General features: G+C 48.1%; 7 protein-coding genes across 7 annotated transcripts; 5 read left to right on the top strand and 2 right to left on the bottom strand.

The window, feature by feature from the left end:
• Nucleotides 1-29: 29 nt before the first annotated feature.
• On the top strand, nucleotides 30-617 carry GL50803_0014915 (uncharacterized protein; the record flags this gene model as incomplete). The annotated part of the gene is made up of 1 exon (XM_001708363.1): nucleotides 30-617. One exon carries the CDS (start codon nucleotides 30-32, stop codon nucleotides 615-617), a length of 588 nt encoding a protein of 195 aa, XP_001708415.1.
• Nucleotides 618-623: 6 nt separating this feature from the next.
• GL50803_009259 (putative PRP38 family protein) lies at nucleotides 624-1,214 on the bottom strand (the record flags this gene model as incomplete). The annotated part of the gene is made up of 1 exon (XM_001708364.1): nucleotides 624-1,214. One exon carries the CDS (start codon nucleotides 1,212-1,214, stop codon nucleotides 624-626), a length of 591 nt encoding a protein of 196 aa, XP_001708416.1.
• Nucleotides 1,215-1,230: 16 nt separating this feature from the next.
• Nucleotides 1,231-3,510, top strand: GL50803_0016444 (Ankyrin repeat protein 1; the record flags this gene model as incomplete). Its single annotated transcript, XM_001708365.1, has 1 exon — nucleotides 1,231-3,510. The coding sequence occupies one exon, from the start codon at nucleotides 1,231-1,233 to the stop codon at nucleotides 3,508-3,510; it is 2,280 nt and encodes a 759-aa protein (XP_001708417.1).
• Nucleotides 3,511-3,551: 41 nt separating this feature from the next.
• GL50803_0060569 (Ankyrin repeat protein 1) lies at nucleotides 3,552-7,751 on the top strand (the record flags this gene model as incomplete). Its single annotated transcript, XM_038046226.1, has 1 exon — nucleotides 3,552-7,751. One exon carries the CDS (start codon nucleotides 3,552-3,554, stop codon nucleotides 7,749-7,751), a length of 4,200 nt encoding a protein of 1,399 aa, XP_037901909.1.
• A 313-nt stretch (nucleotides 7,752-8,064) lies between these two features.
• Nucleotides 8,065-9,900, top strand: GL50803_0041942 (High cysteine membrane protein Group 6; the record flags this gene model as incomplete). The annotated part of the gene is made up of 1 exon (XM_001708367.2): nucleotides 8,065-9,900. One exon carries the CDS (start codon nucleotides 8,065-8,067, stop codon nucleotides 9,898-9,900), a length of 1,836 nt encoding a protein of 611 aa, XP_001708419.2.
• A 110-nt stretch (nucleotides 9,901-10,010) lies between these two features.
• GL50803_004097 (uncharacterized protein) lies at nucleotides 10,011-10,616 on the top strand (the record flags this gene model as incomplete). Its single annotated transcript, XM_001708369.1, has 1 exon — nucleotides 10,011-10,616. The coding sequence occupies one exon, from the start codon at nucleotides 10,011-10,013 to the stop codon at nucleotides 10,614-10,616; it is 606 nt and encodes a 201-aa protein (XP_001708421.1).
• A 4-nt stretch (nucleotides 10,617-10,620) lies between these two features.
• On the bottom strand, nucleotides 10,621-13,086 carry GL50803_0016443 (Protein phosphatase 2A B' regulatory subunit Wdb1; the record flags this gene model as incomplete). Its single annotated transcript, XM_001708370.1, has 1 exon — nucleotides 10,621-13,086. One exon carries the CDS (start codon nucleotides 13,084-13,086, stop codon nucleotides 10,621-10,623), a length of 2,466 nt encoding a protein of 821 aa, XP_001708422.1.
• Between the last annotated feature and the right edge of the window lie 56 nt (nucleotides 13,087-13,142).

The raw sequence follows: 13,142 nt of genomic DNA, 5'->3' as shown, positions 1-13,142 counted from the left end.
TTATTAATTTATGACGGAGTAAAAATTCCATGGCACTCCTCTACCTCTTCCTCCAGAGTCTCGTGGGGACTTTGAGCGCTATCGGAGCCTCTTACTTGTTGATGTATCGGCGAAAAGACTTCCAAGAGTTAGCAGGTAAGATGAAGGAGGATTATGTAATTCTGGATAAGATTGACAGTTTTGTCATCATCACAGAGGCACAACGCCTGCAGAAGGAGCAAGTAGTCAAGCGCCTTGAAGTGTTATCGGCCAAGCTTACACGTATGAAGTGGACCTCTTGGATCGGGACGTACATTATTAGCGCTGTTATCCTCCGTTTATTCAACAAGCTACTCTCTGTGAAGAACGATACACTGGGGGGCTACCTTCCTTTTTACTTTCCCCTATCTGTCCCGCCTTTCAGTCGCTTTCTGCAACGTGGTCTTCCCGAAGGCCATGATCCCAGTGCAGTATCCGCTTCAGTTATTGTGCTTCTTCTGAACCAGGTGTTGCGTCCTGCTCTTCTAAAGTTGGCCAAGTGTGAGATTCCCGCTCAGATGGCCCCTAGAAATGCGGGAAAGCGGATGTTTGGAGGCACTCTAATGGCACCGGAAGACGACGCTGCTATATTTACATAGGAGATATCAACTGACAACATTCATTTCTGCATGTGAACCATTCTCTGCTGCTTTCTCTCTTAACATCTCTTGCAGCTCTTCACTGAATGGACGCAGCTTCCCAGAGAGTTCGAAGAGTTCCCGCTTCGTCAGGAGGGGAAGGCGGAGGCAGCCCATAGGTGCGAAGGTTCCACTGCATGTAGATAAGGTGGAAGGCTGATGCAGGAGGGCTTCAACAAAAACGTCGAGGGGAACGTGTCCTTGTAGACCTAGCGTCTTCAGGCCGGAGACGCGGATTTTAGTATAGTTGTTTAGTAGAGGTGTCAGAGCCTTGTGAATGTCCAGAGAGGACCAGTAGCTGCGGACGTGAATGGCTGCGAAGGCTGTTGCATATGCAAAGCCCCTTGCGGAGAGTATTTCATGGACGATGGATCTGTCTGGACGAAGCATATATAGCCGTACAAGCGAACATAAGAGCCGCGAAGGTTCTTGGCCGTACTCTAAATCTATGTTACGAGTCACAAGTACATCTTTGAGAAGGCCGATAACACCAAGGTGCTTGAATTCCATTAAATAAAGTGGGCTATTGAGAATCGCTCGTCGTGTAGCGTGCTCCATCTAATGCCTTTTAAAAATGAGCTCACTGACTAGAGCCTTAATAGAGATCCACACTTTATTTTTTCCTCATGAGCGCGCTCCAAAGGTTCCTATTGCTAGGGCAGATCGCCCCACACAGCTGATGCATGCCGCTCGAGCAGGGCAGATAGACAAGGTTGGCGCCAATTTGCATGAGGCACGTGTGGCCCGTCATGATAGGACAGCGCTAATGTTGGCTGCCGAAAATGGACACCTAGAATGTTGCAAGTTATTAGCAGAAGCGGGGGAGGCTGGAATGGTGGACGAGAGAGGCGTGACAGCTCTTTCGAGAGCCATAGCAGCAGAGCGGTTTTCGTGCGCATTCTTCTTGTGTCCGTATGAGGGACAACTATCTGGCATTACTCCGTTGATGCAAGCAGCCGCACTAGGTGATTGCGACCAGCTACTTCTAAATACTAGATACCTCGATAAGAAGGACCTTAATGGATACACGGCAACAATGTTTGCTTCCCTTTACGGCAACATTAAGTGTTTGGAGTACTTATTTGTGAATGAGCAAACTCTAGAGGATTTTTCATTTATCGGCGTGCTTCAGTTGGCCATAAAGCAGAGTCAGCTGCTGTCTACATCATTCCTTATTCACCAAAGACCGCATTTGTTTTCCAATCTCTTCTGTAATAACGACATGGAGCTAAGCATTGGTTGGAGCATGTGCCTTACGAACGCACTTACAATGCTGAGTAGCACGAATACCGCTCTTCAAACGACACCCTTGATGTACAAGGTAGCTCTTGGGCAACCCATAAGTACGACTGATCTGGATACCTGGGCAACGAAGAGGGACTTTCACAAGCGGACAGCACTAATGTACTGTGGGCAAACAAACACCAATCCTCAGCACACTATCGACCTACTTATAGAAAGGGAAGCAGGCCTGCGAGATCACTCGGGATACATGGCCTTCTGTTATGCGTTTATGACGCATAACATGCCCCTAGCAAGTCTTCTCTATGAAAAGGAGATGGAGGCAACATTTGGAGATAGAAACAATGCGTTTGCTGTTGCCGTCTCTTCGAGAAATCTAGATCTTATGGCATTTTGTCTCGATATCAACATAAGGAAGGGATACAAACCTGAGCACTACAAAATCAGCATAAGAGACCCACTCAGTATACAAGGCACTGTCACGCATCTGATAGAATCAATTATGCAAGGAACTCCCGACGATTATATTTTCTTTCGGGAGGAAATCGGGATTGTTTCTACCAATCTATTTCCATTGCCGCTTTCGGCCCTCCAAGTACTGATTTTGACTGCGAACTATGAATACATTCCCTTTTTACTTGGGGAGCTGGGGATGACATACTCCCACCATAGGACTTCGCTTATGCTGGCAGCAAGCATGACTGACTCTCCAATCCTATTTGATGCTTTCCCGTATCTTGTTGCCGAACACGGAAATAAAGATGACCAAGGGATGACTGCTCTTATGTATGCTGCACATCGGGGAAATATTTCTTATTTGCGAGGTCTTCTACACCTGGAGGTGGGCGCCCAGGATCTGTCTGGGCGAACTGCTCTCATGCATGCCGTCATCCATAATAACTTGGAGGCAGTAAAGCTCTTAGCTAGCTATGAGCAAGGAATACCCAATTTCAATGGATATACATCGTTGATGGTGGCATCCTATAATAATCACATAGAAATAGTTAGAATTTTGATGCATGAAGAGGCAGGGTTTATCACCAGTGAGAAGTACACTGCTCTTGCACTGGCTATGCAAGAAGGACACGTAGAAGTAGCTAAACTGTTATACTCATCAGATGCAGAGGTGAGGAAGACCAAGATAAATCCATTGATCTGGTCGGCATTTTGCGGGGACGTAGAGGGCACGCTTCAGTACAGGCAAGAGTACGTGATGAAGCAGTCGGCTGTTTGTTCTACTGCGCTCAAGTATGCTGCATCGGCTCGCTCCCCGGAGACAGTCTCCCTTCTTCTGGAAGAGGCAGGTATGGCTGATGACACAAAGAATACCGCACTCATGAGTGCAGCACGTCTGGGCTCACTGGAGTGTGTGCGATTACTTAAGCCTTACGAGCTGGGGATGAAGAACGATAGCGGAGAAACAGCCCTGTTCTACGCAGCTACCAGAGGACACGCCGAGATTGTGACGGAGCTGCTAGAGGAGGCGTCCATAGTGGGGCAATCTACCCTGATTGATATGATCATGAAGTACGTCACCGATTTCAGACCAGAACCTATAATAGTGGACCTGATTCTTAATGATTTTATCCCTCGTTTGCTCAACTCTCAGTAAATGCACCAGTTTAAAAAATATCAGTGCACCTCAGCACTTCAATGAAGCAAACCCCAAGCATTGCTGAGTCCGCTCTTTCACTGACAAAGTCAGAGCTAGTGTCCTCAACGCACAGGGCTCTTCCGGTGTTTAAATTAACTGAGAAACACACATCTCCTCCAGCGATTGCTCTGTTTCAGGCCAAAAATGCTCAAGGGAAGCTTTTCGGGTGCACTGGAGCTAGTATGAAAGAAAGTGATGAGCCATGTTTTGTTTATACCGTCTTTCTAAGTGGTTTTTCCAAGCCTGTAATTGCAGATACAGTACGAACCATTGAAGCACTTGCACGCTTGGATGGTTACAATTTTCTAAAGATATATGGAATACACAGAGATGAGGAGACCAATTCTCTGTTAATTACGACCGAGTGTCCCCCGACAATCACACTCCAAGCCATCCTTCAAGATGGCGTGATAACGAGACGAGCAATGACTGAGCAGGAGTTGCTTCCATTGTATTTGCAATACCTACATATTGCCGAGTACCTTTCAGAGCAAAAGTCTCTTCCTTCAGCGTTAATGCCATATCTAATAGACCCAAAAGTGACTTTGTTCAAGACTCGCGAGCTTATCAAAATACACACCGTCGAAGCATACCTAGCGTACCTGTCTTCGACTCTCGAATGCCTCGCAGATAGTACCGGTTTTTCTGAACTAACTCCCGTTTTTAATGAACTATCTTTAAGCAGAGGTCCCTCCATAGGACCTGGGCTTCGTGCAACATCAACTATCTACGGAGGAAATTCTTCTGCTCGGTCGGACTCCGTCAACTCACTATTGACCACAAGCTCCCTGAATCGCACTAACCTATCTTTATCTACCACAAACCTTGCAGGGTCATATTGCTCGCTTGGGTCTTTGGTTTCTTCGCACCGCTCACTTTCTAGGGCAGCGTCTACTGTGTCTAACAATAAAGCTGTTCAGGCACGAAAGGCTGCAGAAGAGGCTCTTCTCCAACTTATCAATCAGCTTATGATTATGATTATTGTCGTGCCCCAGCTTCCCTTCCAGCTGTCTTGCGAGAAGAATCCAGATATTGCGCTCAGCATTATCCGTGGATCTCTTTCGAGCAACTTTCGTCAAGTTTTAAGGCCTCAACAGATTCTGGAGGAGATTGCTGGAAGAACAGTCACCAGCAGCTTATTATCATGTTCTTCAATTGACACAGATTGTTGCGAGAAAGTTGGCTATGCGGGTACACTAATTCTTAATAGCTTGAATTCTACCGTATGTGTGGCAGTTCAACCATGCGGTATTGTCGTTGAAGGGTCAAGAAGCACTACTTATAGCGAGGATAGTGAGGACAGCGAAGATAGCACAAAGAAGAAATGGCCCACGATAAATGAGGCTGTTCTAAAATATTTCCCCGACAGATTTCCATGGATTTCCACAATGCTCGTCATGGAGCCTCTCCGAACTGTTGAAAACTTTCTTCGAACTACGTTTTATCCTGATGGTATGGGAGTCACCTCGCTAATGAAAGCAGCCATAAGTAACGATGTTCTGCTAGCTCAAGACTACATTTACCAATCAGGTATACGCGATTCTGCAGGAAATAGTGCTCTAATGTATTGTGCCCGAACTGGCGCGGCTGATGTGGCGAAGCTTCTACTAAAGTCGGAGGCTGGCCTACGGAATAAAAAGAAAGAAACGGCGTTGCTAATAGCTGTAGAGCATTCTAACCTAGAGATAGTGCGTTTGCTTGCAAGTTTAGAGCTAGGCTTGCGGGAATTAGGAAGCCGAAGCCCCCTCATGATCGCGCTTCAAAATCAGAACATCGACATTTTGCGGATTTTGCTCAGCGCAAGCCACGCGCAAGGAATTGTAGCGCAGCTCACAACAAATGAGGCAACAAACACAACGTATCTTATGCGTGCCGTAGAAATGGGGGATATCGAGCTAATACGGACGCTGATTCCTTACATGGCTAAGAAGATGAATAATAATGGGATGACGGCTCTTATGTTGGCTTGTGAAAGAGGGCGCACAGAAGAGGGACTCGAGCTAGTCAGTGTTGAAGCAGGAATCAGAGGACCTGATGGGATGACAGCTTTAATGTACGCATCTATGAATAACAATAAGACGTTGGTGAAGGCTCTTGCCGAGATGGAGGCAGGCATGGAAACAGATTCTGAAGAGTTTGCGTTGCATTTAGCATTTACTTCCAGAGCTGAAGACTCTATCAGTGTTCTACTGAGCTATGAAAAGGACCTTTTAAAGAAGTGCAAGTTCACACCTTTGATGAAGGCAGTTGCCTGTTATAACATCAATTCTTTCAAAGTGATGCAAAAGAGTTTTGCGGGGAAAACAGACTCGTTTGGTTACACCGCTCTTATGTTTGCGTGTATCTTCAATCGCAAAGATGCTGTGGAAGCTCTATTGCCCGAGGAAGGAGATCTCGTGCTAGCCAACGGAACCACCCCATTTATTCTTGCACTACGGCATGGAAGCACAGACGCAATCAATACAATCATTAACTATTACGAGGAGATTCTACCTAAGCAGGACATTCACTCTAACAGTGCATCTATGAAGGGCGTTCTAGCAAGCTTCATTAGCAATAATAGTTTGACTGATCCGTCCAGTAGTTCACACACAATGACAAGCCCACAGATTCCTGGTAAGAATTCCCCTATTCGTGAATCTTCACAGTCATTAGCCGGTACGCCATTTTCATTGTCTAGATCAACCCCGACTCTTCCTGGAGCTAAATGCACCCTTGATTCGGAGACTCTTCAGTCGCCTGGATCGGTGAACAAGGGCGATGTCAAGAGAGCCACAGCACAATATCTACTCAGCCCCAATATAATGAAAATTTGGAACACGGCTATCTCTGCTCCTGGACCGGACGCATTATTTCAAGCGGTGGCTAATAACGACATTGATGCTGTTTTTTCGTTAAGGAAAACACACGCCAAACGCCGTGACGATAAGGGGTGCACAGCACTTATGCTTGCGCTCCGCAAAAGCTACTACGACATTGCAATGATCCTGGCACGGCATGAACACGGAGTCCAGGATTCTCTCCAGAAGACCGCTCTTATGTACTGCATTGACCGCCAGTCACTGCGTCTCATTGATGTCCTCGGACCTTATGAGAAGGGCCTTGCCGACTTCAAAGGAAAGACTGCCCTCTATCATGCATATGAGAACAAGAACCTAAATGTTATGGAAAGGCTCTGTAAGTACGAAGCTGACCTACCAATACCTATTCTCGAGGGATCTGCAACAGGTAGAACCCTCTTGATGTTGGCTGCACGGGAAGGAGACTGTGCGAGATTAAAGATTCTGATACCGTACCAGGCCGGAAGACGCGATAGTATGAGCTGGTGCGCTTCACGCTACGCCATAGAGATGGGTCGAGTTGCGTGCTTGAAGCTGCTTATCACACATGAAAAGTGCCTGTTGGAGGAAGATGGTTTTACGCAGCTGATGATAGCCGTAGCAATGCGCTCTGCAGAGCCACTGGTGCAATACAAGGATAGCATTCGCCGGCGTACAAAAGATGGACACACAGCCCTGATGATCGCTGTGTATAGCAATAACATCCCAGCAATCAAGCACTTGATCGCCAGTGAGAAGGGGATGCGGAGACCGGACGGTCGAACTGCGCTCATGATTGCTGCGGAGAAGGATAATGCAGAAGCATGCCGGCTCCTGGCGCCTCATGAGTCAGGGATACGCATATCCAGCAATATACACCTGAGCAACAAACAAGAGATCGGAAAGCCAGTAGCGCTGATGCTGGCAATCGTCGCGAAAAGCGTACGATGCCTGAAGTGGCTGGGCGAGTATGAAAAAAAGATGACAGAAACCAAGCAGCAGATGACGTCTCTCATGATTGCAGCGCAGGTGGGGCACGTCGAGGCAGTTCAAGTTTTGCGAAGCGCCGAAGCGGGCGAGCAGGACTCTTTAGGCTGGACAGCGCTAATGCACGCTGCGGCGTGGGATCATCCAAACATAGTCAAGTATCTCGTCCCCTACGAGCTAGACCTGGTTGATGAGAATGACCAATCGGCTCTCGATCTTGCAGTGAAGTACGGACAACTGTCGTGCATAAGGATCCTAGCTCCAGCTTGTGCCCCACAGTTCGGAGAGACAGCACTACAGAAGCTAGCCGCAGGCTCTACGGCGCCGGCGGCTCTCCGACCTGAAATCCAATCTGAGATATGTCGCTATCTTGACCTTGGTAGAGTTAAGTAGGCCACCCTTCATTTAGTACGGGGCTGTTATTAGTTAACGCCGAAGCGGAGATCCGCGCATGGAGACATCAGCTATGCTTCATATGCTCTCCGTCGACCACATTATGCACGCGCTTGTAAGTAGGTCGGACGTTTCGGGGTTGTGCTTTTATTTTTACAAACTTATTGACTGGAAGAATGTAAGACTCGGCTGCATTTTAGGTAAAAAACAAGCACAGCCACTTCAGTGGTAGCTCCCTGGAGACCACGCGTAGTAACCGACGATAGATTACGGGGAAATTATCACGTTGCTATTTGTTGAAAACCGCAATAAAATGTTGATGTCTATGTCAATCGTGCTTCTTCTGGTGCGGTCTTCTGCATCTGCCAGTTGTGAGGTTGACTACTGCACCGAGTGCGTCCCAGACTACCCCGATAACTGCATGATATGCCAGGATGACTATAAGCTAGACGTGGAAACGGGCAAGTGCGTTCCATGCCCAAAGGGTACATGGGGTCCCAGGTGTTCCACACGCAAGTGCTGGTTCACCACACGCGTACATTGTCTAGAATGTGGCTATACAGATCGATGTTGGACCTGTGAAGACGGGTACTATGTGACGTGGTATGGGGGCTGTGGTGCGTGTGCAGAAGGCACCGGAGGCTATGAGTGTCAGGACCTCCGTTGCGGTAATGTTACACTACCAAACTGCGAAGTTTGTAGTAGTGCAACGAGAGATGCTTGTGGTCTTTGCAAGGATTCTTACAAGCTGATTCCAGAGACCAATAAGTGCGAAGCATGCCCCGATGGCCGAATCGGACCAGAGTGCATTTCGATGAGGTGTCTGGCCACAACCAGAGACTATTGCCTCGAGTGTCTTTCTGGGACGAATCGTTGCAGCCGGTGTTACGACGACTTTCATCCTAATGAGCTTGGAAAGTGTGTTCAATGTCAAGGGAATACCGGTGGCTACAATTGCGAGAAGACTAAATGCAATGGAAAGATATCCGAGAATTGTGCGACTTGCTACTCAGCTGAAGATGCAATCTTGGAGCCAGGGGCATGCAAAGTTTGCAAAGATGGGTACTACAAGGAGTCTAGTAACTCCATTACTTGTACACCGTGTCCAGACAATAGATTGAGTGATGGGATTACATGCAATGCGGTGTTGTGTTCTGGGACCCGCCAGGAGAATTGTCAGACATGTGCAGAAAGTGGAACGGCATGTCGACTTTGCTTCAATGGTTATAGTCCCAATGAGACGGGCTCTTGCACGCCGTGCCCTGATGGCAAAGGCGGGCCAAACTGTGTGGGGACAAAGTGCACAGCTGATCAACTAACCCTTGTTGACGACTGTAGATTCTGTGGAGATGATGGAGCGTGCGTTCAGTGTGCTGCAGGCTTTATGCTCGATAATAAGGAGTGCGTTCCTGTCAATGGATGCCAGAGCCCCAACTGCAGAAGCTGCACCGTCACAGAGAGAACAGAGACTTGCAAGCGTTGCCAAAAGGGATATTATGTTGTTGGGGGCAGGTGTGCACGTTGTGTCGGGAACTGCCTCGACTGTAAGAGCGCAAGCATCTGTGTTGCGTGCGAGGACGGTTATACGTTGACGGCCGACGTTTGCGTATTGAATTCCCCAGACGTAGACGTGGACTCCTGCAGCATCTCAAACTGTCTGGCGTGCCTGGCCAACAGCCGAGACGTTTGTGCCACGTGTTCTAGCGGCTACCTATGGAATGCAAATGAAAAGGCCTGTGTTGTAGCTTGCCCAGATACTAACTGTATCGATTGCAATCAATCCACTGGTGAGTGCAGCGCCTGTGGCGTTGGATATGGAATGCAGGGGGCTCTCTGCTATCCTTGTACAATTAGTGATTGCTCTAGTTGCAGCTTTCGCACAGATTCCAGAACAGGAAAGAGTATTGAGATCTGTACACAGTGTTCTTTCGGAGAGCTGACTGCTTATGGCCAATGCAAAGAAATTGTGCGCGTAGGAAGAAGAACGGTTTTAATATCATCTGTTAGTGCTACCGTTTTGGTTCTCTTGGCGTGCATTGGTATTGGGCTTTTCTTCATCTTTCGCCGCAGATCACCCAGACTTGATGCCGCTTCGGAAGCACTTTCTGTGGAGACTCTACAAGAGCACGAACTTTCCCGTCAGTGTTGACAATGGTCCCGAATGTGTGGAGCATAAAACTGATTAGCTATTTATCATAGCATAATCTACATTGATGGTCTCGCGGTACGTGCTAGTAAATGTTTTGTTGAACCGGGAAAATGCAACATGCCTTTGCGGTTATCCAGAGCTTGCTTGAACAGGGAGACCTGCTCGGCGGCGCAGCTCGTCTTAGAGCTCTCATAGCATCGCCGACTACCCTGGCAGCACTGGTCGACGAAGCAGGAGATGGCTCTACCGTGCGAGAATCCATTGGTCTCCTGATGTCTCTTATGGATGCTCTATGGCTTCTCTCGAAGGATGTCGCTCGTCCCATCTTCAAGGAGCTATTGGATACGCATTACGCACCAGCTCTCACCCCACCGTATACTAGTCTACCTGAGGAAACCACAGCGCTTAATATTTTCCTTGCTGTTCTTAGCACTCTGGATACCATCTTGTCTGAAGAGCTAGAGCTTTCAGCCGGTGGCGTGCCTGTCTCGAAGGCCACTGCCATTCAACTAAAGATTATGGAAGCATATCTCGCCCTTAGGCCCTGTGAGCCGGCCCTCGCCATCTGGGCCGACTTTGTCCTGGTTCCGCTTATTCTAACGGGGAAGATAGATGAAGCCAAAGTCATTGAGCGCGCCCATCCAAAGCTCTACCACTTCCCTAAGGGTACGGCCCTGCACGATCTCGTCTCTACTTTGTATCCACTGGATGGATGACACCTTATTTACTTTCGACGTGACTGCTGATGCCTTCTGATGGGGACACGTAATTCTTAAGTTCATCCTTCGCCACCTTTACCTCAAACGTTAGGGGAGTCATTGACTTTCGCCTGACTCCTCCTGCAGGCGCTTGGTTAGTGGTTGTGCGTCGAGAGGCCAACTTCTTGCTGTTCGCAGGAGCTGCGATGGTGACCTTTGCGTCAGCGTCAGTGGCGAGGGGCTCACTTCGAGGGGTCAGAAGTTGATTTCTAAGCGCGATATTCTTAATCGGAAGCTTATCGAAGTTGCCACCTCTGGCTTCTTCATTGACTAGCTCCACCAAGCGGCGCAAACGAGAAACGGTCAAGTTGTACGCTTTAAGACCACATCCGATGGTGCGGTTCAAAGGGTCCACGGGAACCATGGCCAGTGCAACATTTCCAGGCTGCACAAGCTCCTCCTTGTATCCAGGAACAAATGCAGTCCTCAATCGGTCGAACGGTATTGTGTTAGGGTTGAGGGACATTTCCTTGATGGGATAGTCAGACTCCAGCATGGCTGGCTCGTGGCTGTGTGTTTCCGCGCCCCATAGCTCTGTGTTGCTTTGACTTGCGGGGCCGCAGCTTTCTATCTCATGGACATTGTCTCCGCACGTGAATGCGTTGAGGCTCAGGTAATTTGCAGTGCTAGTTCCTGACTGCATACTGCCGAGTTCTTCGTCCTCATCAACGCACTCTCCAATCATGTCTCGTTGCTCAACAAAATTCATGCGACGCAAGTATTCTTCAGAGAGTTCTCCTGATCCCCCTAAGCTCTTGTCGCAGAGCTTGGCAATGTCATCCCACTTTTGCCTCCGTGCAGTCTTCAGGTGTTCGTGCGCAATCAGTTCTTGGAAGAACATGTCGTCAACACTTTTACAAACGTCGGGGTACGCCTCAGCCAACACTTTGAAAAGCGACTCTGACTGTGCGCGAATGTTTTGGCTCCAATAATTTTGTGCATTGAAGCTGAGAGGCTTTGCAAGGGTGTATGGGAAATTATAGTCGTTTAAAAACACACAGTTTTTGCTGGTTACAACTACCCCATAGCTATCGGCCACCTTCTGATAGCTTGCCGTTGCAAATTTGAGATGGTTGGCAATCTTGGTGTTGAGAAGCATATTTAGTGCCCGCTCGGCAACCTGAAAATGAGAGGAGGAGATGCACTGAGAAATGTGATAGAAGATGGACTTGTAAACGTTGAATTTCTTGATATCCTGCAAGAAATCTGGCTTTAAGTCGAAAATCGCCAGATCAAGCTTCGGCGTAGGGAAGGTTGGGAGCTTAGGCACAAAGTCATGGGGGCAGGAGTTCTTCGTAAATGCAGACGATGGCTTCTTGAGGTCACTACTGGTGATAGTCGCCTGCTCCTCAGTGCTGCTCTGGCTCTGAGTAATTGTCTTGAACCGAACATATGTTGACGTGTCAGTGGTAACCAAGTGTTCAGGGGGTATGGCCTCCAGAAGTTCCTCCAACTCCTGCAAAAAGCTGACCTCCTTCTGGTTGGAGAGGCGCGGCCAATAGCTCAGAACGCCCATGACCACGCCGGCAGAGAGCGTGGGGTCTTTCTCAACAAACTTAGATACACAGTAGCTGAGCTGCGGCAGTATTGTCTTGACATACATAATACGGTGCAATGGAAGGAGGACCTGCGCCATGAAAGAGATGTGCTCCACTTTGAGGGGAGTGGCAAATCCGTTGATAATAGATCCAAGTATCTCCAGGATTTCACAAATACCGTTGTGACGTTGAGAATAGTTCATGTAGCACATGATCTCTGACTTGATAATGCTCCGAATATAGGAGCGCATCATCATGAAATTAGCGTAGATTCTGTGTAAGATTGTCTTCACGTAGTCACGCTCCCGAGGATCGGACGTGTTAAAAAGTTGAAGAAGCTTCAGAATGAACTCCGTGTCGATGAACTTCTTAACACTTTTGTGATACTCCGAGTGCTGGGGATGCTGATTAGCTGCAAAGATGAATCGCAGGAGTAGCTCGTAGATAAACTGCAGATGATACCAGTTGTTATCTATAGCTGGCTCGTCCTCGTCGTTGTCCCAGGTATAATTGTCACAGGCAGGCTTCGCCGTGGCACGGAAGATGTTTGCGCTAACGCATGCAAAAAAGTCTGGGACGGCGATGTCTGGAAAGATGTTGTTAGATGAGTTAATGTAATCCAAAAGCTGGTACAGGATCATGTGCTTGACCTTCCTCAGCTCTGTATCCTCCTGTCGAACAAACTTGGAGCACTGTCGAAGTTTGCATATCAGGAGGAAGGGTCTGGAGTCTTCCTGAATGTCCTTGAAGCTGGGCAGGCTGGAGTAGAGCGAGACCTTCTTGGGGATATTGGCGATCGTTGGCTTCTGCCCGTCCCCACTGTCAAGGAAGCTCTTGAAGTTAGCAGTGTGCTGCTGCTCGTCCTTGTCAGCCAGGCCCCTACCGCTCATCTATCTTTTTTCCGTTTAATTTGTCCACACAATAACATAAGCATTTTAACTCTGTA

This window comes from Giardia intestinalis, chromosome 4 (assembly GCF_000002435.2).
Source record: "Giardia intestinalis strain WB C6 chromosome 4, whole genome shotgun sequence".
NCBI lineage: Eukaryota > Fornicata > Diplomonadida > Hexamitidae > Giardia > Giardia duodenalis.
Note: the sequence above shows the minus strand (reverse complement) of the source record. Positions and strands in the feature narration are given on the sequence as shown.